The sequence below is a fragment of the Lolium rigidum genome, chromosome 4 (assembly GCF_022539505.1).
Source record: "Lolium rigidum isolate FL_2022 chromosome 4, APGP_CSIRO_Lrig_0.1, whole genome shotgun sequence".
Classification (NCBI taxonomy): domain Eukaryota; kingdom Viridiplantae; phylum Streptophyta; class Magnoliopsida; order Poales; family Poaceae; genus Lolium; species Lolium rigidum.
This window is the reverse complement of record NC_061511.1, coordinates 276,041,093-276,066,124: the sequence shown is the minus strand read 5'-3', so window position 1 is coordinate 276,066,124 and position 25,032 is coordinate 276,041,093. Positions and strand designations below refer to the sequence as shown.

The window sequence follows — 25,032 nt, the reverse complement described above, 5'->3', positions numbered from 1 at the left end:
AGTGGTGGTAATAGTCCAAACTTTAGCTACATTTTTCTTTTTAGCTAGTTTTTCATTTTCTTCTCTATCCCACCTAGCACGCTAGCTTCAGCCATTAATCTTATATTCTCATTAATTCTAACTTGGATGGCATTTGCTGTAGTAACAATTTTATTTTCAATATCTCTATTAGGCATAACTTTCGATTTCAAAAGATCAACATCAGAGGCAAGACTATCAACTCTAGAAACAAGAATATCAATTTTATTGAGCTTTTCCTCAACAGATTTGTTAAAGGCAGTTTGTGTACTAATAAATTCTTTAAGCATGGCTTCAAGTCCAGGGGGTGTATTCCTATTATTGTTGTAAGAATTCCCATAAGAATTAGCATAACCGTTACCATTATTATAAGGATATGGCCTATAGTTATTACTAGAATTGTTCCGATAAGCATTGTTGTTGAAATTATTATTTTTAATGAAGTTTACATCAACATGTTCTTCTTGGGCAACCAATGAAGCTAATGGAACATTATTAGGATCAACATTAGTCCTATCATTCGCAAGCATAGACATAATAGCATCAACCTTATCATTTAAGGAAGAGGATTCTTCAACAGAATTTACCTTCTTACCTTGTGGAGCTCTTTCCGTGTGCCATTCAGAGTAATTAACCATCATATTATCAAGGAGCCTTGTTGCTTCACCAAGAGTGATGGACATAAAGGTACCTCCAGCAGCTGAATCCAATAAATTCCGCAAAGAAAAATTTAGTCCTGCATAGAAGGTTTGGATGATCATCCAAGTAGTCGATCCATGGGTTGGGCAATTTTTAACTAGAGATTTCATTCTTTCCCAAGCTTGAGCAACATGTTCATTATCCAATTGTTTAAAATTCATTATGCTACTCCTCAAAGATATAATTTTAGCAGGGGGATAATATCTACCAATAAAAGCATCCTTGCATTTAGTCCATGAATCAATACTATTCTTAGGCAGAGATAGCAACCAATCTTTAGCTCTTCCTCTTAATGAGAAAGGGAACAATTTTAATTTTATAATGTCACCATCTACATCTTTATACTTTTGCATTTCACATAGTTCAACAAAATTATTGAGATGGGCAGCAGCATCATCGGAACTAACACCGGAAAATTGCTCTCGCATAACAAGATTAAGTAAAGCAGGTTTAATTTCAAAGAATTCTGCTGTAGTAGCAGGTGGAGCAATAGGTGTGCATAAGAAATCATTATTATTTGTGCTAGTGAAGTCACACAACTTAGTATTTTCAGGGTTGGCCATTTTAGCAATAGTAAATAAAGCAAACTAGATAAAGTAAATGCAAGTAAACTAATTTTTTTGTGTTTTTGATATAGCAAACAAAATAGCAAATAAAGTAAAGCTAGCAACTAATTTTTTTGTGTTTTGATATAATGCAGCAAACAAAGTAGTAAATAAAATAAAGCAAGACAAAAACAAAGTAAAGAGATTGAGAAGTGGAGACTCCCCTTGCAGCGTGTCTTGATCTCCCCGGCAACGGCGCCGTAAAAAGAGCTTGATGGCGTGTATTTCACACGTTCGTTGGGCAACCCCAAGAGGAAGGTATGATGCGCACAGCAGCAAGTTTTCCCTCGGAAAGAAACCAAGGTTTATCGAACCAGGAGGAGCCAAGAAGCACGTTGAAGGTTGATGGCGGCGGGATGTAGTGCGGCGCAACACCGGAGATTCCGGCGCCAACGTGGAACCTGCACAACACAACCAAAGTACTTTGCCCCAACGAAACAGATGAGGTTGTCAATCTCACCGTCTTGCTCGTAACAAAGGATTAACCGTATTGTGTGGAAGATGATTGTTTGCAGAGAAAATAGTAAAAACAAGTATTGCAGCAGATTTGTATTTCGAGTATTAAAGAATGGACCGGGGTCCATAGTTCACTAGAGGTGTCTCTCCCATAAGATAAAAGCATGTTGGGTGAACAAATTACAGTCGGGCAATTGACAAATAGAGAGGGCATAACAATGCACATACATGACATGATAAGTGAGATTTAATTGGGCATTACGACAAAGTACATAGACCGCCATCCAACTGCATCTATGCCTAAAAAGTCCACCTTCAGGTTATCATCCGAACCCCCTCCAGTATTAAGTTGCTAACAACAGACAATTGCATTAAGTATGGTGCGTAATGTAATCAGCAACTACATCCTCGGACATAGCGCCAATGTTTTATCCCTAGTGGCAACAACACAACACAACCTTAGGGGTTTCTGTCACTCCCCCGGTGTCAATGCAGGCATGAACCCACTATCGAGCATAAGTACTCCCTCTTGGAGTTAAAAGTAAAAACTTGGCCAGAGCCTCTACTAGAAACGGAGAGCATGCAAGATCATAAACAACACATGTATAATAACTTGATAATTAACATGACATGGTATTCTCTATCCATCGGATCCCGACAAACACAACATATAGAATTACGGATAGATGATCTTGATCATGTTAGGCAGCTCACAAGATCCAACAATGAAGCACAATGAGGAGAAGACAACCATCTAGCTACTGCTATGGACCCATAGTCCAGGGGTGAACTACTCACTCATCACTCCGGAGGCGACCATGGCGGCGTAGAGTCCTCCGGGAGATGATTCCCCTCTCCGGCAGGGTGCCGGAGGCGATCTCCTGGATCCCCCGAGATGGGATCGGCGGCGGCGGCGTCTCAGCAAGGTTTTCCGTATCGTGGCTCTCGGTACGGGGGTTTCGTCACGGAGACTTTTTATAGGCGGAAGGGCAGGTCAAGAGGCGGCACGGGGGCCCCACACCACGGGCCGCGCGGCCAAGGGGGGCCGCGCCGCCCTATGGTGTGGCCCCTCCGTGGCCCCTCTTCGTCTCTCCTTCGGACTTCCGGAAGCTTCGTGAGAAAATAGGCCCCCGGGCTTTGATTTCGTCCAATTCCGAGAATATTTCCTTACTAGGATTTCTGAAACCAAAAACAGCAGAAAACAACAATCGGCACTTCGGCATCTTGTTAATAGGTTAGTTCCAGAAAATGCACGAATATGACATAAAGTGTGCATAAAACATGTAGATAACATCAATAATGTGGCATAGAACATAAGAAATTATCGATACGTCGGAGACGTATCACTGGCCCGGCCCGCAAACTTAATGGCCCGGTCCGCTTAAGACGTGGCATGCCTCGTGTGGACCTACCATCTACCACGGGGTTTCAGCCGGTTAACGCCGTTAACTGCCAGTTAACAGCGTCTGTCACGTGTCAGTTTGCATGACGTCAGCAGTCAACGGGCTCCCGGAAACACTTCTACAACGGTCCGATTTTCCGTGGCGGAAGGGCGCCCAAGCGCGACGGACCGAAAAAATCGTCGTAGGACTTTGCGTGACGCACTTTAGACAACAGACCCCATATCGTCGGGTTAGGCCCATAGGCGACGAAAAATACCCCTTAGCGGACGATTTTGGGACGTTGTCTGTCAGAACTTTTCTTGTAGTGGAGGGAGATCATTACCGGAGGCCTCTACATCGCCATGCCCGCCTCCGAAGTGATGCGTGAGTACTTCATCTCTAGACTACGGGTCCATAGCAGTAGCTAGATGGTTGTCTTCTCTAATTTATATATGCTTCATGTTTAGATCTTGTGAGCTGCCTATCATGATCAAGATCATCTTTATGTAATGCTACATGTTGTATTTGCTGGGATCCGATGAATATTGAATACTATGGTTGAGATTGATTATATACTTATCGTATCTTATTTGTGATCTTGCATGCTCTCCATTACTAGTAGATGCTCGGGCCAAGTATGTGCTTGTGACTCCAAGAGGGAGTATTTATGCTCGATAGTGGGTCCACGCCTCTAGTAATCTGGGAGAGTGACAAAAACTTCTAAGGTTTTAGATGTGTTGTTGCTACTAGGGAGAAAACAACAATGATTTGTCTAAGGATAATTCCATTGTTTATTTTACACACTTTGCTTAATGCGATTATGTTGCTTGCAACTTAATACTGAAAGGGGTGCAGACACTAACAGGAAGGTGGATTATTATTCATAGACGCAGTTGGATTATGGTCTATGTATCATGTTGTAATGCCCAAATGAATATCATAGTAATCATATTGTCATGTATGATCTTTATTCTATCAATTGCCCAGCTGTAATTTATTCACCGAACATGTTATTTATTTTTATGGAGAGACACCTCTAGTGAACTTGGGACCCCGGTCCTTTCTTTTACACTGATTAATTCATCTACTGCAAACACTATTCTATTTACTTACTGCAAGCACTGTTCTCTTTAATTGCAATGCAAAAAACATCTCTTTCCACACTATACGGTTAATCCTTTGTTTTCAGCAAAACCGGTGAGATTGACAACCTCACTCTAAGTTGGGGTAAAGTATTTTGGTTGTGTTGTGTGCAGGTTCCACGTTGTTGCTGACGCCGGTAGTGCGCCCTGCCAAAAGTCAGCTAGCAACACCTTCTGAAGTGATTTCTTTCTCCTACTGGTCGATTAAACCTTGGTTTCTTACTGAGGAAAAACTTGCTACTGTGCTCATCATACCTTCCTCTTAGGGTTCCCCAACGGTGTACTGTACACTCATCAGCCAGTCACATGCTTGCAAGCTAGTTGGATGATATTCCACCGAGAGAGCCCATAATCTATCCGTCATTTGGATGGACAATCCCACTATTGATCCACGCGCTTAAACATATACTTTCCGAACACTTAATGCCACCTTTATAACTACTCATTTACGATGTAGTGTTTGATGTCATCAAAGCATCCATCCGGTGTAGGTGATTAACATGATCTCATGGTCGAATGATTATGTTACTATGTATCTTAACGCTTGAAGCAAAACGAACTTAATGACTTGATCATATGATACGCTTACTATGGGTGTATGTTCATCACATCATTCACCTAATGATATGATCTTGTTATTAATAACATCCAATGTTCATGATCATGAAACTATGATCATCTATTAATCAACAAGCTAGTTTAACAAGAGGTTTACTAGGGACTCTTTTATGTTTAAAAAACACACAAGTATTAATGTTTTCGGTTAATACAATTATAGCATGGGATGCAAACATTTATCATAAACATAAATATATAATAATAACTATTTTATTATTACCTCTTGGGCATATCTCCAACAATTGCTCCTTGGGTTGACAAACCTCCTCCCAACTAACTATATGGTATTTCTGCTTCTAACAAAAAGAAGCGTACAAGATGTTTGTCAACACAACATGAGTCCCATCTTCTAGGAGAAATTCCCATCACAAATATTGGAAGGCCGAACAAGGAGGTGTTAGTCAGGGTTAGCCTAGCACCTGAAGACAGGAACATGCCCTTCTAGGGTCAACTGTACAACCGATAGTGTTAGCCAAGGATTCCCAATCAATCATCGTTAGGCGGCAGTTAGATATGGGGAAGTCAAGGTACATGAAGGGGAACACACCAATGGCACATTTTAGGATGGTAGCTTTTTTTGCGATTTTTTAGGATGCTAGCTACACTAGCTTGCTCCTGTTGGGACACAACCATCACTATCACCTAGTTTTTGAGAATGTTCATTTTCAACCTTGAAAGAATTTCGTAACACAGGAGGAGGAACTGAAGGTTAATAACCTCATATCTAACATCATGAATAAGGATTATATTATCATATGCACTGCAGATGAGATACTCCCCCAGATATGATGGGGAATGACCCCATGGATGTGTCCGGCTGCGCGAGTTGTATGTAGCATTGCAGCCAAACCATCAGCCATGAAATCAAACAAAAGATGGGAGATAGGATCACCTTGCCTCACTCCCCACTTGTTCGTAAAGAAGGGACCAACCTCCCCATTAATGGAGATAGCAGTTTGACCCCTGAAAACAAGCTGCATCTCTCGATGAACAAAACCAGAGTGGACGCCCTTTCTCATCAGTTTGAACAATTGTAGTGCTTTGCTAATACGCTGAAGGTTTGTTTGGAATTGACAAACCAAGGGTGCAAGAACACTTCATTTTTGGACAAGGGATGCAAGAAGATCTTTCAGGTGAAAGAGAATGAGAGAAGGGTTTGGGAGCAGTTTTTTCCTAGCTTTGGCCGTTGTTGGTTCTTAGACCTTTGCATTTGCGGAAATTCTCTTTTGATATCTTAATTTGTTTGGTAAGGCCTTGTTTGGTACTAGAGTTTTTGTAGGCATAGTAGGGATAATCCCCACCAAATTTTAAATCCCCACTTATTTTTAAAAACATGTTTGGTATTAGATCATTGAGCGAGTTTAATCCCCGCTTATCCTCACTTTTTCCTAAATCTTAGTGTGTTTTTATCAATCCCCAATACTCTACCCTTACCTGATATATTGGGGATGGAGTTTTGTGGGAATTGGATGATGGTATGGGACCACTCAGTACTCTAGAGTATTATCCGCAGTTCCGCACTAATCAGCACGAAAACTCTAGTACTAAATAAGGCCTAAGGGGTGTAGAGAGGTGCAACAGTGATACCTCACGAAAGTTGCTTGCACCGGAGGAACACCAAGGAGTATATCTCAGCAAGCATTGGAGCGAGCCATGATGAGAGCATGGAGGAACATATAATATGCTATATCCCAGATATCAAATACAGTATTTATGGCTCACTTTAGGTCCCAGTAAGATATGATTTCAGTATACACAAGGTAGCCATGGGTAGCGAATTCAGAAAATCTTCTTATAGATTGGTTTGATCCAAATGATAATGCAAACTCAAGCAGTGACTACAGATTTGATCATATACTAGTTACAGTTAGAGCTTATGGGATACCCAGAAATAGAAGATCTATCAGCTTACTTACGAACATTCTAAATCAGGTTGGGGCAGCTTCAAAATTTCATATCTTCCAGGAAAGTAATTTGTTTGCTAGGCAGGACTACATCTGGGGCACAACAAAGTTAATGGTAAATTCTCCAGTTAAGGATAGAGCAATGGTTACCTATGCTGATAATACTGTAGGTCTAGCTTATCTGCACTACGAGAAGATCAAGAGAATCTGTCTATTTTGTGGTATTATGTTTCACAATGTCCATAATTGCAGTATCAGGAACAGCTTAATCTCGGAGAGATCAAAGAATAGACAACCAGGGATGGATATACCAACTCACAGGTTTGGCCAGTGGGTGATTGATGAGAATTTTGTTCCAGTGGAGGTGATTCAAAATACTAGGATGGGTGATCAAGGAAACAACCAACAAGGTAATGCTATCTTAAGCAGGCTCCAAAGATTATTTGCTGAAGATCCAAATGGAAAAGGAAAGATAGCAGATGCAACTGAAAAACACATGAACAAGACGAACATCAATATTCAAGGGCATTTCCAACCACAATACCCCGCAGCCAACATCGGTCAATCGTCCACACTGATGCAGAATCGTCTACCAAGGTGTCATGTCAATGTTCATTCTTCATTTGGGGGGCAAGAGGGTAATCTGCAACTAAACACAATGCATGATCAACAACTAACTCACTCACAGCCAATGAATCAGTAGAGAAACATTGAAGAAGCACCTAACAGAAGGGGAGAAGAGGCTACAAAAACGCATGCAATTGTTCTTCAAACTACTGAATTTAGAAGCCCACACACTGGATCAGCAGTTGTTTGTGCAAAAAGAGCCATGGAATCCAGTGCAGAAACCCAACAACTTTTACCTGCAGAAGCTTCGAACATTATGCCTCGGCCATTTTTGGTCCAGCAGAACAACCCGCCGTTACAACCGCAATCTGGAGGGAGTAATGTCACAGATCAGAATACCCAGCAATTCCAACTTCCTACTACCACGTCTCCTTGCAAATATCCATGGATCCTAGTATGCAGGTAACCCCTCTTGGGATTTCAAATCCTCCACCAACCGCTCATCAATCTCAACTGTTGCAAAATCCCTCACCGAAGCGCCCACTTCCCCCACCAAGCCCAAACCTCCCGCCGCTAGCAAAAAAGGCATCTCCTTGGTTAGAGTTTGATCCTACTGGAGGCTCTCTTCAGCCACCGCAGCAAATCCTTCCCGGCGATTCCCCTCATCAACCTCCTCCACTGCCAATCGCTTCATCGCCGCTCAGTCCCCACTACTCTGTCACCGACAAACATGTTCTTCACGGCGCTGGTCATCTTGATACAAATGAAGCTATTCGAGTTGGAGTACTTGGAGCTGGACCAGCAATAGGGGGAGGAACAACATTAGGAGGAGGAGGAGTAGGAGGAGAAGCCTCCCGTACAAGAGATCTCATCAGTCCAATCTTTGGAGCCGATTCCTCCACACCATATGCCAGGTCTCGCTGTAGGCCTAGCGGATGGGACATCCAGGATAGCACCCAAATTGGAGCTCACAACCCATCTACTATGGGGGTTACTGTATATCAGAATGGATCTGCCTCTTGGCGACGTGTCGGAGATGCCAATGAGATAAGGCAAGGAGGCCCTCATCGCAGAATCCGGGAAGTATCTCTTGGGCGCAATGTGCATCCCTACGCTATTTCTCCTCGTCGATCGCCTGCAAGAACTAGCTCAGCAACAACAGGTGACCATAATTCATGGCCACTTCAACATTCTTCTCCGACTTCGTCGGCGGGCACGCAAGATTCTTGGTATGGAGCTTTCTCACCTCCTCAGATGGTTGGACACAACTACATGAGTCGGGATGTTGCTACTGGCACTCATGATCGAGGAGGCCGGGAAATCGTTGTTGCCCAAGATGAAATTGGAACCACCCTTGGAGAGTCTCAAGCAGTAGAGAAACAAATTTTCCAACAAGATACTACAACAACAACCATGGAGTTCGACTCGAAGGCGCCACAGGCGCCATGAAGGCACTAGGATGGAACTGCCACGTCATGGGCAAGAGCCTTGGCAGTGAAAAAATGGTTTATCTTGCCAGGATGATCAATTCAACGAAACCCCAGGTAACTTTTATTTCTGAAATCAAATCCTCTAAAATCAAATCCTCTGAGCTAAGTGCTAGGTTTAACATGTATGATAGCTTTGTAGTGCCCTCTCGGAGATGATCGGGTGGGCTTTGGTTGATGTGGAATGATGACATGCAAGTTACTATCCACAGTTCTAATTTCCATGTTATTCTAGCTAGTGCTGTATATATTAGAAGTAATCTCAAGTTTGGCTTAGTTTGTATATATGGTGATCCGCATCACCGCCAAACTCCTGTTATATGGAGCGAAGTTGCTGCTTTTGTGTATGATAATCCTAGCTTGCCTATGCTTTGTATGGGAGACATGAATGATATTTTATATGATATGGAAAAGAATTCTCCCAATATAAATCGCCCTCGTATGAACGCTTTTTGTGCTTTTATTAAACAATGTGGGCTCTTTGATTTGGGCTTTAGTGGTCCGGCTTACACTTGGACAAATAAAATATTTTCCTCAAAACCAACTTTTGAGAGACTCGATCGCTGTTTAGTGAATGATGATTGGTGTGCGGCTTTTCCTATCACAAATGTGTACAACATGCCAATTATTCATAGTCTTAGCGATCATGCTGCCATTCTCCTCTCAACTAACGGTCCTATTCGTAGAGTTAAGCGTTCTTTAAAATTTGAAAACTGGTGGCTCAAAGAAGATGATTTTCAGAACTGTGCTAGAAAAGATTGGATATCAACTAAGAATAAACCTTTCTCGGCTAGGACTAACCACCTTGCAGGAACCCTTAAGATCTGGTGCAAAAGAAGAAACCTCTCAACATTGAGCTGAATAATATAGAGGAGCAGCTTAAGCAAATTCAAATGAAGCCGTTGGAACAACAAGACCATTCTCTGGAGATGTCTTTGCAAACAAGGTATGAACAATCATTAACCAAGCTCACTGACTACTATATGCAAAGGGCTAAAAATAATTGGATCAAAGATGGCGACAGAAACACCACCTTCTTCCATCATGCTGTAGTTAAAAGAAGAAGAAAGAACACAATAGTTTCTGTCAATGATGAAAATGATGTCCTGCATTTTATGCCAGACAAAATAAGCAATACCTTTGTGAATTATTTTAGATCAATCTTTGCTTCTACACACACTAACAATGGCAGGCCTTATATTGAAACAAGTCTACCACAATGAACTCAAGACTACACATGTAGTGTCCCAGATGAGGAAATCTTAGACATGTCGAAGGACATGAAAAGGAATGCATCACCAGGGCCAGATGGTTTTAACGTGGAATTCTACATCGCAACATGGGACTGGATAGGGAAGGATGTTGTTCAGCTGATAAGAGGCTTCTTTCAAACAACAGGTACTATGCCAGCTCACATTAATGAAGCTCACATTGCTCTCATCCCTAAAAAGCTTGTCCCTTTAGTTCCGGCTGACTATAGACCTATTAGCCTATGCAATGTCATCTACAAAATTATTGCGAAATGTCTAGCAAATAGGCTAAAATCTCACTTGCCGGATTATGTGCATCCCTCTCAACAAGCTTTCATAGAGGGTAGGCGTATTAGTAACAACATTATCATTGCTCAAGAAATTACGCACTCCTTTTCTTTAAGCGCTTGGGAAAATAAATCTTTCATGCTTAAAATTGATCTTGCAAAAGATTTTGATAGGCTTGAGTGGGACTTTATGGTTGCAGTGCTTGCTCGTAAAGGGTTGCATGGCCATTTTATTAATTTAATTCACTCTTGCCTCTCAACGCCAATATTTTCAGTAGTCATTAATGGCCAACGTTTTGCGAAATTTCGAGGCAGCAGAGGTATCAGGCAGGGATGCCCACTTTCACCTTATTTATTTGTGCTGGCAATTAATGAATTATCTATAGCCTTGCAACAGGCCATGTCGCAAAGTTGTCTTGCAGGTATCACTCTTGGACCAAGTTGCCCCTCAATTCACTCACTACTTTTTGCAGATGATCTTTTAGTTTGTGGTCAGGCTACGATACAAGAAGCCAAGATGATGAAAGATATTTTACAGGACTTTTGTCAACGCTCAGGTCAAACCCCGAATTGGGCCAAGTCTAGGATTATCTCCAGCAAGCATGTCTCTCTAGCCACTGCTCAAACTATCACTCAAATCTTCCCGGTGCCAACTATTGACAACAACTTCGTTCATCTTGGCCACCCTCTAATCCAGCCTGCTAAGGATAGAGCCTCGGCTTACAACTTTGTTTTAGACAAATTCAAAACCAAACTCGGTACTTACAAAGCCGACAAGTTTTCTCATGCAGCTAGACTTGAACTTATTAAATCCGTCTTTGCATCCATCCCAGTCTACTACATGTACAACATTCTTTTCTCTAAAAAGTTCATTGCTAAGCTCACTAGTATTATTAGACATTTCTGGTGGACTGGTGTTAGAGAAGAATCAAACTCCAAAGCCCTTTGTCTTAGAGCTTGGAAAGATATTTGCACACCAAAAAATGAGGGTGGGCTTGGCATCCAAAACTTTCAAGCAATGAACCAGGCCTTAATTCTTATGGAGGCTTGGAGAATTGCTGATCAGCTCGGTGATTTTCTACACTCCATTCTTAAATCCAAATATTTCCTGGAGTCTTCAATTTGGTGCCCAAATTCAAATGCTCCCAAATCTGCCTTCTGGGCGTCCATTCTAAAAATGCTCCCTGTCCTTAAGGCCCACTCTTTCTATCAAATTGCTCAAGGCCACATTTCCATTTGGATCACTTCTTGGTGTAATGATTGGGCTAATGTCTATGATACTCTTATCATTCAGCCACCTGGGTTTTCCTATCCAGCCCAAGTAAGAGACCTTTGGCTCCCAAATAGACAAGAGTGGAACACACAGCTCATTGATAATCTTTTCCAAAATCCCTTGTCCACTACAATAAAAAATACCCCTATTATCCCCTCCCAAGATGAGGACATGCTCTGTTGGAAGCTCACTCCAACAGGAAAATGTAATACAAAAAGTGCATATAGGGCATACCTTCAAAATTTACAGGAAAATGGAGAACCAAGGCCAAGACAAGTAAACCTAGCCACAATTCAATTGTTAAAGCAGGTTTGGAAAAATAAACAGGTTACCCCAAGAGTTCAAGCATTTGGATGGAGAGTGCTCAGAAAAGCTATTCCGACAGGAGCTAGAGCAGGTAAGTACTCTAAGCATATAAGTAAACTTTGTTGCAGATGTGGAATGGAAGAAACAGATTATCATCTTTTTTTTCACCTGCAATTTTGCTAGAGCAGCTTGGTTTAGTCATCCTTGGTACATTAGAACTGATATTATTACTTTAAATACCAACTCGCTCACTGATGTTCTAGTAAAGCTACTAAATATGAACCACCCAAATGCAACTTTAGCTAATGTCTTAACTTATATGTGGTGCCTCTGGAAATCATGCCCTTTTCAACGGAAAATACAGATACCCGACTCAAATTCATTTCATGGCTAATGCTTTAAAACATAGTCTGGAGATGCATGATGTTTTGCAGGGAAAAACTCCAACAAGCAAGTTCTAGGTACATATTTATCTTCACCAAAGCAAAGACAAAAGCGGGTTGAGATGCAGGACCAAATGACGTCCAAAGGTAGTACTATCAAGTCGGTTTTGCACATCACAGGATCAAAATTCTTCTCGGACGCAGCTTGGGGGACAAGAAATGCACCTGGTTCAAGTTCAGATACAACTGGAGTTGGAGTTTACTGTCAAGTTCAGGAGGAAGGCAGGAACGCTGAAATCGTGATAGAAGCTTCCATTCTCTTCTTCAGGCAGAAGCTCTCCTTGTTGCTGCCAGGATAGGTTTAGCTCTTAAACTACACAACCATACTTTTCTTACAGACAACAGCGTACTAGCAGCAGCGGCTTTAGAGACAACCAGTCTTCAACAGATTCCCTGGGAAATCAGGAAGCACATTGCTGAATATAAAACTTTGACGGAATCTTCCCAAACGGCAATTTACCACATCAACAGGAATCTCAACGAAGTAGCCCATGAATGTGCTCATCAGGCTCTTAGACATTCTATGTCTCAGCCTATTTTTAGTTGTTCTTCTTCAGCTCATAGAAATATAGATTGTCCTTTTCTATATGCATTTTCTCAGATCAAGTCACCAGATCTTGTACTACACCTTGTAAACTGCCTATGAGTTGAATGAAATTTGGCGTCTCCGACGCCTCAGCTTGTTCAAAAAAAAAAAAAAACGTTGCTTTCAATATAAAGCAGGTTATCACAAAAAAAAAAAGGCTGCAGAGCCTTTTCATCTGAAAAAAAGTTCAGTTGGTATCGGTTTACATATTTGGAAGGCCAACTCATTATCACATCTCCCTATGAGTCAGGGCCATCGACGGTTAAGATTACTCAGACCACGCGTTCCTCATCGATTGGATTGAACACCCAAAACTTGCCTAATCGGGTTTGTACCTGACTAGTGACTACTACCTGCTGTGTACATTGACGCAGACGCAGCTACCCAGCGTGTCCATCAATCGAGCGAAGAAGATGACAATGTCTCCTGCCGCCGCGTTGCTGCTCTGCCTTGTGCTCGTCGGATCCGTAAACCTTACGGCGTCGTACTTCGACCCCGGCCCACCGCGCCGCAGCAAGAACAGCGACGTGATCGGCATCGATCTCGGTGCAACCTATTCCCGCGTCGCCGTCTACCGGAACGAGCGTGTCGAGATCGTCCCCGACGAGCATGGCAACCGGGCCACCCCATCGCAGGTCGCCTTCACGGACGGCGGCAAAAGGTTCGTCGGCGAGGCCGCCAACACCATCTATGGCGCCGCCAAGCGCCTGCTGGGACGGCGGTACAGCGACGCGGACGTGCAACGGGAAATAGAGCTCCTGCCGTACGCCGTCGTGGATGAGGACGGGAGACCGCACGTGCGGGTTGACGCGGGAGACGGCGGCAGCGACGTTGTCGTGCTCAGCCCTGAGGAGATTGCCGCCGACGTGCTCGCCAAGCTGAAGGGCACGGCGGAGGCCTTCCTAGGCATGAACGTGACGAAGGCGCTGATCACCGTCCCGGCCTACTACAAAGATGCGCAGCGGCAGGCTACCAAGGACGCCGGCGTGATCGCCGGGCTTGAGGTCCTACGCATACTAAACGACCCCTTCGCTGCCGCCATCTCCTACGGCCTCCTCGACAGGCGCTACGACAAGAAGATTCTGGTGTTCGATCTGGGCGGCGGCACGTTGGACGTCACCGTGATGCTAGTAGAGGATGGCGTCTTTGAGCGGAAAGACAATTCTGACGGAGCCGGTAACTACCGGACCAAAATCAACCATAGAATATATCGTGATTCGTGCAACCTGCTCTACCCCAGGGTCGGTATTCCTTCCGTAAATGGTGTATCTTCACTTACTGCTGTTCTGTGGACCCTACCCATGTCGTTGTGTCGGCAAACTCAACGGATGCTTTTCATGCACTCTCTCTTCGGTTATTACTCCACCACGGCTAGCTAGTCCCAGGTCTGAGTGAAATCCATCCCAGTGTTTTCATATACTAATTAGAAATCATGTTTTGTATAATTTTTAAGAAAATTTGTAGATGTTCAGCTCTTTTTTTCACAAATATTCTAGTTTTTTTATTTCTTCACACGGATATGATTCACACATATTCCAGTTTCCTTTTCAAAATAGTTTCAGTATGCTTAAAATAGCTCCAAATTTTTGCGAGCAACTCAAATCAAACTATCATTATATTTTTCTCAGTATGGGTTCAGTAATGTCTTGATATCAAATTAGTTTCAATTCATTTCTAAAAATAGAATCAAATGGTTTCCAATTTTTGTGAGCTAATTAGAATAAAATTAAGAAGATATTTTCCAACTATGGTTTCGTTAACTTTTTCTTATCAAAGATTTATGATATATATTTCATACAATACCAAAAATTGGGTCATGCCAATTATGAACCAATTACAGCAAACAAGAGATTGATAGGGGTCGGTCAGCATCATCATCCTCGAATATTGTATCATGTTTCAAATATTGTATCAGTTTTAAAATAAATGACAAAATCTTCCTACGAAATATCATGTCACAATTTCCTATTTTCGTAAGTTCATAGAAGTTCCATATATTATTACCATATACTCCAATCATCTTACATTGTTTTCATAAAAGTTTTAGGTCATGATAATTTTTAAGAAAATATGCTCCTTTTTTCGCACATATTCCTGTTTTATTTCTTTTTCACACAAATATGATTCACATATATTATAGTTCACTACTAGAAAACATGCTATCAGTGGCGCACCACTTTTTGTCATCAGTGGCGCACTAGTAAGGAGGGAATATTCACATCCGGCCTCTTTCCCACATAAATAGTTATTTGATCTTTTCCCACATAAATAGCAGGCTTCAAAATGTACAAACAACTTTACCTGGAAGTAGCATACGGAAGAGAAGATGCCAACAGTATATCATCACTTGTCTAGCGTACTAATCCTGCCATCAATATTTCATAACCTGCTGATCCACACCAGAAATTCAGTGCACTGTTCTATTAGGAGCAGATCAACTGAATGTGTATATCAAAGAAATCAGAAACAGACTACTACAGGATGTGGGATGAAAGATTGCTACCGGATAAGACAAAACAATTGAATCTACTGCAAGGAAATCAAACAACAAAATAAAGGAAAATCTACAACAGTATTGTAGTAGGCTAGTAGCCGAAATTGGATACGATGTACCAAGAAAAATAAAATTGGAGGTGATGCAGTGACTTCTTGTAATATGAGTGGCCAGAAACTCCCTAAATCTGAGGAGACAGAGCTCCTCCAAACACACATCCGGCAACCACACACAAAGATACAACAGCCATGAGCTGGGGGACGTCCACGGGGAAGTTGTGCAGAAGGAGACCCGAATCAGGAGCGCCATGGTGACCTGGGAGTCCAGGATTAGGTGTAGTTCGACGGGAAATCTAACCGGGGAGCCGTGCAATTGATGCATAAGGGTAGCGGAAGCCACGCCGGCGTTCCAATCCGCGGCTAGGGCTGGAGCGTAACGCAGCGGCGACGAAGGGGAATCAGCGGAGGAGACCAAAGTCAACACACGCCGGTGAGTAGCTGCGCTAGGAGGTGGTGCTCTTGTACGGCACCACCGTTCTGGCCGACAAAGTCTGTATGGAGGACGCCGTCCCTGATCGCCACCTCGTCGAAGCCTCGCCGACTGCCTCGCCGCGCCGCCTCGCCGCTGCTTATTTAGTGGATCTCGATCCAGTACAGGAGATAAATCATGGGAGAGAGAGCAAGCCGGAGAAGAAGCAGCTCTAAGGGCCACCAGTAGATACGTATTGTATCAGTAGCGCAGCTTGTGTCAGGGCAATACTCAATAAAAAATCAGTATACCGCTTCGGCCAGCACGCATCGCAACCAACCAACGCACGGGCAGATGGACACCGGTAGTTACCGGATCCGTTAGAAAAACCGCACTCCGTCTTTGAGGTCCTCTCCATCAGCGGCGACTCCAGACTCGGCGGCCAGGACTTTGACCAGCGCCTCGCGGACCACTTTGTCGAGGTGATCAAGCAGAAGCACGGTCGGGACATCACCGGCAACAGCCGCGCGATGCAGAGGCTGCGCCGGGAGTGCGAGCGGGCCAAGCGGGCGCTGAGCGACCAGCCCGAGGCGCGCGTTAAGGTCGAGGCTCTGTTCGACGGCGTGGACTTGTCGGAGCCGCTCACGAGGGCGCAGTTCGAGGAGCTGAACGAAGACCTCTTCCTAAAGGCAATGGCGCAGGTGGAGAAGGCCGTGGCGGACGCCGGGCTGGACAAGCGCGAGATCGACGAGATCATCCTCGCCGGAGGCAGCACGAGGATCCCCAAGGTGCAGCAGCTGGTCAGGGATTACTTCGACGGCAAGGAGCCCCTCAGCGGGATCGACCCCGACGAGGCCATGGCCTATGGCGCCGCCGTCCAGGGAAGCTACTTGACGCGATACGAGCATGCGGAGCCGGAGCTGAATCGTACGTGCTTCTTTTCGCCCTCGATCGTTAATTACTGTATCATTTTTAGTATTCTCGTTATGATGATGATGGTACGAGCTGTTGCAAGAACTGAGCTACTTGGAAATTTGGGATGATGCAGGGTACTCGCCGTGGTATGGTGCGCTTTCGATTGGCATCGAAACGGAGGATGGCAAGATGACGCGGGTGATCCCGAGGAACCCGACCTTGCCGACGAAGAAGACGCACGTCCTCACCACGTTCTGGGACAAGCGGTCCACCGTGACAATCAAAGTGTTTGAGGGCGAGCGCAGTGAGACCAAGGACTGTAGATTCCTCGGCCAGCTCGAACTCTCCGGCATCCCTGCCGCAAGGTCCGGTCCTCATCGTATACTATCTTTGCCTATGCGTATATATGGTTGAGCCTGTGATGTGACAGTGCGTTTCGATCATTTTTTCTGATGTGATGCGATGCAGTATATGGAACTGGGGCAGGCGGGACATCGAGGTGACTTTGGAGGTGGACGAGTACGGCGAACTACGGGTGGAGGCGGCAGACAAGGGGTCCGGCAAGTCGGAGAGCGCCATCATCGACCGCAGTGGCCGGCTGAGTCCGGAGGATATCCACCGGATGGCCCGCGAGTGGGAGGCGTTGCTAGCTCGAGACAAGCTGCAGGCGTACGTGCGCAGCGTCATGGACGTGGTCGACGGAAAGATGGAGCCTGAGGAGGAGGCGGCGGTGGAGGCGGCGGTGACGAAAGCGAGGGGATGGTTTGGACGTCAACCCGGTCGCCGGGAAGGAGGACTACGAGGAGAATCTCAGGGAGCTGGTCGACGTGTGCTACCCTGTCGTATCGGCCGTGCACCAGAGGTTCCCCGGTGGCCACGATGACGATGAGCTTTAGGAGCTTCAAATGCATGGCTCTGTCAAAACTCTGGAGATGATCCAAGACTGTCAGGGAGAGACCAGTGCAAGAAGAACCTTCACTCTTTTATAGCAAGAGACGCATGTTGGCTGAAAGCAAATGCAAACATAATATGAACCGCTTGCACAGAAATGAAGTTTATTCACTCTGAGCGAACTGAATAAAACTAGGCAGGATTACTTCTGATTAATGGCAGATGCAAACAAATCAGAACTGTTTCTTAAATTTTCCAATTTCCACAACAACAGGCAATGAACCAGTTACTACCAATCACGCTCAGAATGGCACAAAAGAGTGCATTTTCATAACTACCATTGCAATCCAAGGACGAAAAACAAATTATTCTGAAGTCAGGGTTTCCTCTTGACTAACAACTATGGAATTATTTTCACTCGCTGTATCTGACTTGTAACTAACATAAATGAAATTTGACTCTGGATCCTTAAAAACATAGTCAGGCGGCAGTTGGCCATCAACTGTCAGTTTAACTTTCTCCATGGAAGCGTGTGTAGCGCCATTGCTCCGTTTCAACTGATATTCAGGTGTGGCTGCTAGCAGATAGAAAAGATACAGTATTAATCTCTGTAGAAGAAAATAAATTGGGAAATATGGTGCATTTCACTCTGAGTTTGCAAAATGTTGGACCTGCCAAGTTTAGTCTGCATGTTGTTGCATATGCCACCAGTGTCCAATGTCATTCAATAGGGTAGAAAAATGACCAAAATACCATTGTATAATGACGCAGGGTGGTCGATGGCGCAAAGCAAAGCCCAGGCAGGCTTTTTAAGTCGCAATTGCCACCGTCATTATATCAAACACAGTCGCCAATGAGGCACTGGATTACCATCAACCAACAGTATTTTGGTCTTTGGCCATTGAAACTGGCACAACTAATTACTGGCATGTGTTCCCGAATCACAAGTACACCAATATGCAAACCTAGATGTTAGATCCAAAAAAAAATTGCAAACAGAGCGGGCCATATAATATGTATTCCCGACATAAATGGCGCTAATTTATCTTCTCCCCAGATTTTCCAGTAATGATGTGGGTTACAATCAGTCTTTAGCAATAATTATTCAGATTTCTATTGTAGTTTTGGGCATCTTATGAGAATTGGGAAGTAATGGAAGCAATCTTTCACGGATTTGAATCCGTAGTTCCCAAAGGATGAAGCAAATATCTCATGCACATAAAAATGTTATAACAGAGTAACAGGTAACAAGGTAGAAACAGTATACTTGGGTCAGGTGCCCCTTCAGAGTGAAGATAGTGTATTTCAAACTTACGCATAATGTATAGCTCAACTTCCCAACGGCATCGGGCTTGATTCAGAAGTGTGAGACGTTCCTTAGGAGCACCATATGTTATCTGCCAAAGAAAGTAATCTCGTCATGAAACCATTAAATATTCTGTTGTTCGAGTATCTTTTAGGATTAGAGGATGTACCAACATATAAATTCCACCAGGTCTCATAATCCTGAAAAGGCAGGGAAATTTTATTTAATTAAAACAACTGGGTTCATCAGTTAGGATCACACCACAGCAAACATTGAATAAACTTTTTACCTTGCCACTTCTTCTAGCATTCTGGAAGCACCGTGAGGGGCATCATCGCCACACTAGATAATGTAAAAAAAAAAATAAGTACCACGGAATCAATTCATGCCTAATCAGAAAACTGAAATGCAATTTGCTGAACAACCAGCGCTTACCATCATAGCATCCAAGGTCCCTGCAAAAAAACATTTTTGGTAGAATGGTAAATAAGTGGCAAAGAAAAAAAAAGATCATATCAAGTGCTTTGTATGAACATTTTGAAGCTTAAGGCTTATACCTTTGTCAATGACGCAATCAAACGATCCATCTGCAAAGAGACTCATATCCCTGACATCCATCTGCATATCTTCAAGCACAACATAAAACACCCATGTAAATAGAACGCGCACAGGGATCATGACTCGCACACTATGAAAATGGAGCTGTCGGCAAAACGGTACATGTAAGCTGTGGGATATCCATGTGTTTCTCCTTCATCTGCTCGATAACAACGGAGGAGATGTCCATGTTTACTATGTCCTCGTAACCATCCTTTACCATATCCTCCGACAGAACTGCCCAAAACAGAAACAGGACAGCGTCAAATTGTGTTTTACACTGCGACACAGTAAATCTGTAAATGCTAACAACAGAGCTATAATAGATTATCTCCAAAGGTTAATCTCGCACAAAGGTGAACCAAGTAACGCATGGTTAGCAATCATGATAAAATTCACAGAACAGATGTATCAGGGGAGCACTGAACATTCCAATTCCAAATCGAACGGTGTGCACGGACAACACTGAACATTGCAGTCCCAAATCGAACTGTATGCACGGACAGCACTGAACATGCAAGTTCCACTTTCCAAAACATAATGCAGCATAATTGTGGGTGAACTAGAAACAGCTATCTCAGAACGCTGCGAGGGTTTCAAATTTGCAGCCAAAATTACAAGTGGTTGGAGGAAAACGTACGGGAGTTGCCGCAGCCGAGCATGAGGACGCGGGAGGAGGTGGGAACGCAGGCGCGGAGTATTGGCCGGAGCGCCGGGTAGGCCTGGTACCAGTCGAAGAAGCCGCCGCGGCCCTTGCCGCCGGTGGAGGGGGAGGAGTAGCGCGCGTCCCAGTAGGCGGCGGCGCCGAAATCGGTGCTGTTGCAGTCGGCGCCGCCCATCTCTGCGGTGTCGCTGGTGGAGGCTGGCGAGAAGAGAGAAGATGATTTTGTTGCAGGGATTATGTTTCGAGGGACGCGGCTGTTGGAGCACGCAAGGGTCGCCGATCCAGCGGCGGCGGAAGACAAGAGCCAGATTAGAGAAGGCGACGTTTTTTTCTTTTTTTTTTTAACGTAAGAAGGGGGACGCATCTGGCTTGAGCAGAATTTAGGCTGTTTGATTAGAGCACCTCCAGCCCTTTGAGCCCCTCGACGAATTCCAGACATAACTACCATAGGATTGGATAAAAATAGGGAGTGGGGTACTAGTTTTCCAGTCTCTTCTGCAGCATTCGCTCAACTTGCGACGTTAATTTCGAGTAATCGTCTTCGCACTACACAACAGCATCGTCCAATAATTCGGCGATCAGATCAGCCACATACCGGCGATCTAAAAGAAACTATAGGATAACAGGGACATCGGCAGTCCTTTGTTGCAGCTTGTCTGCCGCAGAGTCGGACGGCGATGCATCATTGGCCGTCGGAGTCACAGCGCCGGGAGTGGATGTCGGAGGAGAGGAGGAAGCGCTCGACGGAGGGGGTCGGAGGATATCTAGGCGATGGCCGTCGTACCAAGCCCTTGTCTCCTCGTCCATCTTGTCGTCGTTGCCGTCGATCAGGAACGCAAGGTTGGTGTTCCTCTTCTTCGTCGTGGAGGTTGTCTTCAGCAAGGCGATCCGGATGTTCTGGTTGGCGAGCATCTCCTTCCACCTGACGTCGTACTTGTCGTCCCTCCCGGCGACGTGCGCCCTCGCGTCGGACCAGCACCGTCGGATCCCTTTGGGGGACGCGGCTAGAGATGCTATTAAGCTGTTTGATTACCTGGGTTTCTTTCGTGATATGGCATCCATGGGTTTTAAAGCACCATCGGATCTTTTACGGAAGAACGAATCAATAATTTTCATGGAGCCTGACCCATTTGGGGAAAACAGTAAAGACGCGTGCAACGGTTGCACACGCGGAGAAGTGTGGGAGACGCTTAATAACTCTTTTACACACACTTGAGTTGCCAATCACCACCCCTATCTCTCTCTACTCTCACCTCCCTCATGTCTCGTCAACAGACGGTGATGTCCGTGTCATCGCCTCTGCTCTCTGCTCCATGTGGCAGCTGACCTGGATTTCTCCCTGGCATGCCGCAACGATGGCGTGGATGGTTCACGAGTTGGAAGCCAGTGGCCTCGTCGAAGCGGCGGGGCGCTGATACGTCTCCGACGTATCGATAATTTCTTATGTTCCATGCCACATTATTGATGATATCTACATGTTTTATACACATTATATGTCATATTTATGCGTTTTCCGGAACTAACCTATTGACGAGATGCCGAAGGGCCAGTTCCTGTTTTCTGCTGTTTTTGGTTCCAGAAATCCAAGTAAGGAAATATTCTCGGAATCGGACGATATCAAGACCCAGCATCCTCTTTTTCCACGAAGCTTCCAGAACACCCGAGAGTCGCCAGAGGGGGGCCACTGAGCCCCAGACGATAGCCCGGCGCGGCCTGGGGGTGGCCCGCGCCCCCCTAGTGTGTCGGCGCCTCTTCGACCTTCTGGCGCCGCCTCTTCGCCTATATAAAGCCCCTCGACCTAAAACCTCGAGACGAAAAAGCCACGGTACGAGAAACCTTCCAGAGCCGCCGCCATCGCGAAGCCAAGATCTGGGGGACGAGAGTCTCTGTCCGGCACGCCGCCGGGACGGGGAAGTGCCCCCGGAAGGCTTCTCCATTGACACCACCGCCATCTTCATCAACGCTGCTGTCTCCCATGAGGAGGGAGTAGTTCTCCATCGAGGCTCGGGGTTGTACCGGTAGCTATGTGGTTAATCTCTCTCCTATGTACTTCAATACAATGATCTCATGAGCTGCCTTACAGATTGAGATTCATATGAGTTTTGTATCACAATTCATCTATGTGCTACTCTAGTGATGTTATTAAAGTAGTCTATTCCTCCTCCATGATGTAATGTTGGCAAGTGTGTGCATCATGAAGTACTTGGTTTATGCTATGATTGTGATCTCTTGTAGATTATGAAGTTAACTATTACTATGATGGTATTGATGCGATCTATTCCTCCTTTCATAGTGTGAAGGTTACGGTGTGCATGCTATGTTAGTACTTGGTTTGGTTGTGTTGATCTGTCGTGCATTCTAAGGTTATTTAAATATGAACATCGAATATTGTGGAGCTTGTTAACTCCGGCATTGAGGGTTCGTGTAATCCTACACAGTTAGTGGTGTTCATCATCCAACAAGAGGGTGTAGAGTCTAGCATCTATCTATTTATTCTCGTTATGTGATCAATGTTGAGAGTGTCCACTAGTGAAAGTATGATCCCTAGGCCTTGTTCCTAAATATCGCTATCGCTGCTTGTTTCTTGTTTTACTTTGCGTTACTACGCTTGCTTGTTCATTGTCCTGGGCAAAGCACTTTTCTGGTGCCGCTGCCACTCGCTCATACTTATTTATACCACCCGTATTTCACTATCTCTTCGCCGAACTAGTGCACCTATTAGGTGTGTTGGGGACACAAGAGACTTCTTGCTTTGTGGTTGCAGGGTTGCATGAGAGGGATATCTTTGACCTCTTCCTCCCTGAGTTCGATAAACCTTGGGTGATCCACTTAAGGGAAACTTGCTGCTGTTCTACAAACCTCTGCTCTTGGAGGCCGAACACTGTCTACAAGAATAGAAGCACCCGTAGACATCAAGCTATTTTCTGGCGCCGTTGCCGGGAGGAAAGGTAAAAGGTACTCACACTCCGGATCTCGGCTACTAAGCTATTTTCGCCATTGTAAGTACTCGAAGCTATTTCCTTTAGATCCTGCAATTACATCTTTTTGTTTCTTGTTTACACTAGTTAGGCATAATGGATAACAATGAGCTTCTTATTCTATTTCCTGATTTAAGACATGGATGGTTTGATGCGAAAATTAAAAAACCCATGGAACATATTAGTATGAACACTTTGAATACCATTGTTGCTAATGATATAGAAAATTCTAAGCTTGGGGAAGCTGGTTTTCATGATCTTTTTAGTCCCCCAAGCATTGAGGAGAAAATTTACTTTGATGATATGTTGCCTCCTATTTATGATGATTATAATGATATTGGTCTTTTAGTACCGCCTGTTATGGAGGATAAATTTAATTATGATTATAATATGCCTCCTATATTTTATGATGAGAATAATAATGATAGCTACTTTGTTGAATTTGCTCCCACTACAACTAATAAAATTGATTATGCTTATGTGGAGAGTAATAATTTTATGCATGAGACTCATGATAAGAATTCTTTATGTGATAGTTATATTGTTGAGGTTGCTCATGTTGCTACTGAAAGTTATTATGAGAGAGGAAAATATGGTTGTAGAAATTTTCATGTTACTAAAATTCCTCTCTATGTGCTGAAATTTTTGAAGCTACACTTGTTTTATCTTCCTATGCTTGTTACTTTGCTCTTCATGAACTTGTTTATTTACAAGATTCCTATGCATAGGAAGCATATTAGACTTAAATGTGTTTTGAATTTGCCTTTTGATGCTCTCTTTTGCTTCAAGTACTATTTCTTGCGAGTGCATCATTAAAACTGCTGAGCCCATCTTAATGGCTATAAAGAAAGAACTTCTTGGGAGATAACCCATGTGTTTATTTGCTACAGTACTTTTATTTTGTATTTGTGTCTTGGAAGTTGTTACTACTGTAGCAACCTCTCCTTATCTTATTTTATTGCATTGTTGTGCCAAGTAAAGTCTTTGATAGAAAGGTTGATACTAGATTTGGATTACTGCGCAGTTACAGATTTCTTTGCTGTCACGAATCTGGGCCTAATTATCTGTAGGTACCTCAGAAAATTATGCCAATTTACGTGAGTGATCCTCAGATATGTACGCAACTTTCATTCAATTTGGGCATTTTTATCTGAGCAAGTCTGGTGCCATTTTAAAATTCGTCTTTACGGACTGTTCTGTTTTGACAGATTCTGCCTTTTATTTCACATTGCTTCTTTCGCTGTGTTGGGTGGATTTCTTTGTTCCATTACCTTCCAGGTAGCTTTGAGCAATGTCCAGAAGTGTTAAGAATGATTGTGTCACCTCTGAACATGTGAGTTTTTGATTATGCACTAACCCTCTAATGAGTTTGTTTCGAGTTTGGTGTGGAGGAAGTTTTCAAGGGTCAAGAGAGGAGGATGATATACTATGATCAAGAAGAGTGAAGAGTCTAAGCTTGGGGATGCCCCCATGGTTCATCCCTGCATATTTCAAGAAGACTCAAGCATCTAAGCTTGGGGATGCCCAAGGCATCCCCTTCTTCATCGACAACATTATCAGGTTCCTCCCTTGAAACTATATTTTTATTCGGTCACATCTTATGTGCTTTACTTGGAGCGTCTGTGTGCTTTTATTTTTGTTTTGTTATTTTCATTCTATGAATAAATGCTTGTTTGGGAGAGAGACACGCTCCGCT

The 25,032-nt window shown here is 44.0% G+C and overlaps 2 protein-coding genes across 5 annotated transcripts; one reads left to right on the top strand and one right to left on the bottom strand.

The window, feature by feature from the left end:
• The first annotated feature begins 7,125 nt into the window (after nucleotides 1–7,125).
• On the top strand, nucleotides 7,126–17,796 carry LOC124648826 (heat shock 70 kDa protein BIP5-like). Its single transcript, XM_047188523.1, has 7 exons — nucleotides 7,126–7,421; nucleotides 12,016–12,085; nucleotides 13,398–14,164; nucleotides 16,383–16,912; nucleotides 17,001–17,281; nucleotides 17,394–17,623; nucleotides 17,655–17,796. The coding sequence occupies exons 1-7, from the start codon at nucleotides 7,126–7,128 to the stop codon at nucleotides 17,794–17,796; spliced, it is 2,316 nt and encodes a 771-aa protein (XP_047044479.1).
• A 423-nt stretch (nucleotides 17,797–18,219) lies between these two features.
• Nucleotides 18,220–20,548, bottom strand: LOC124707802 (EEF1A lysine methyltransferase 4-like). 4 transcript variants are annotated; one of them, XR_007004996.1, is made up of 8 exons: nucleotides 20,335–20,548; nucleotides 19,818–19,931; nucleotides 19,655–19,723; nucleotides 19,533–19,552; nucleotides 19,387–19,439; nucleotides 19,267–19,297; nucleotides 18,463–19,188; nucleotides 18,220–18,368 (listed from the first exon to the last, which is right to left on the bottom strand). XR_007004996.1 is itself a non-coding variant. In XM_047239494.1 (7 exons), the coding sequence occupies exons 1-7, from the start codon at nucleotides 20,531–20,533 to the stop codon at nucleotides 18,958–18,960; spliced, it is 717 nt and encodes a 238-aa protein (XP_047095450.1). In that variant the 5' UTR covers nucleotides 20,534–20,548; the 3' UTR covers nucleotides 18,220–18,957. The 4 variants fall into 4 exon arrangements, 2 of the variants coding, with proteins under 2 accessions (XP_047095450.1, XP_047095451.1); XR_007004997.1 differs by having other exon boundaries at nucleotides 18,220–18,365; XM_047239494.1 differs by having other exon boundaries at nucleotides 18,220–19,188.
• Nucleotides 20,549–25,032: the final 4,484 nt, after the last annotated feature.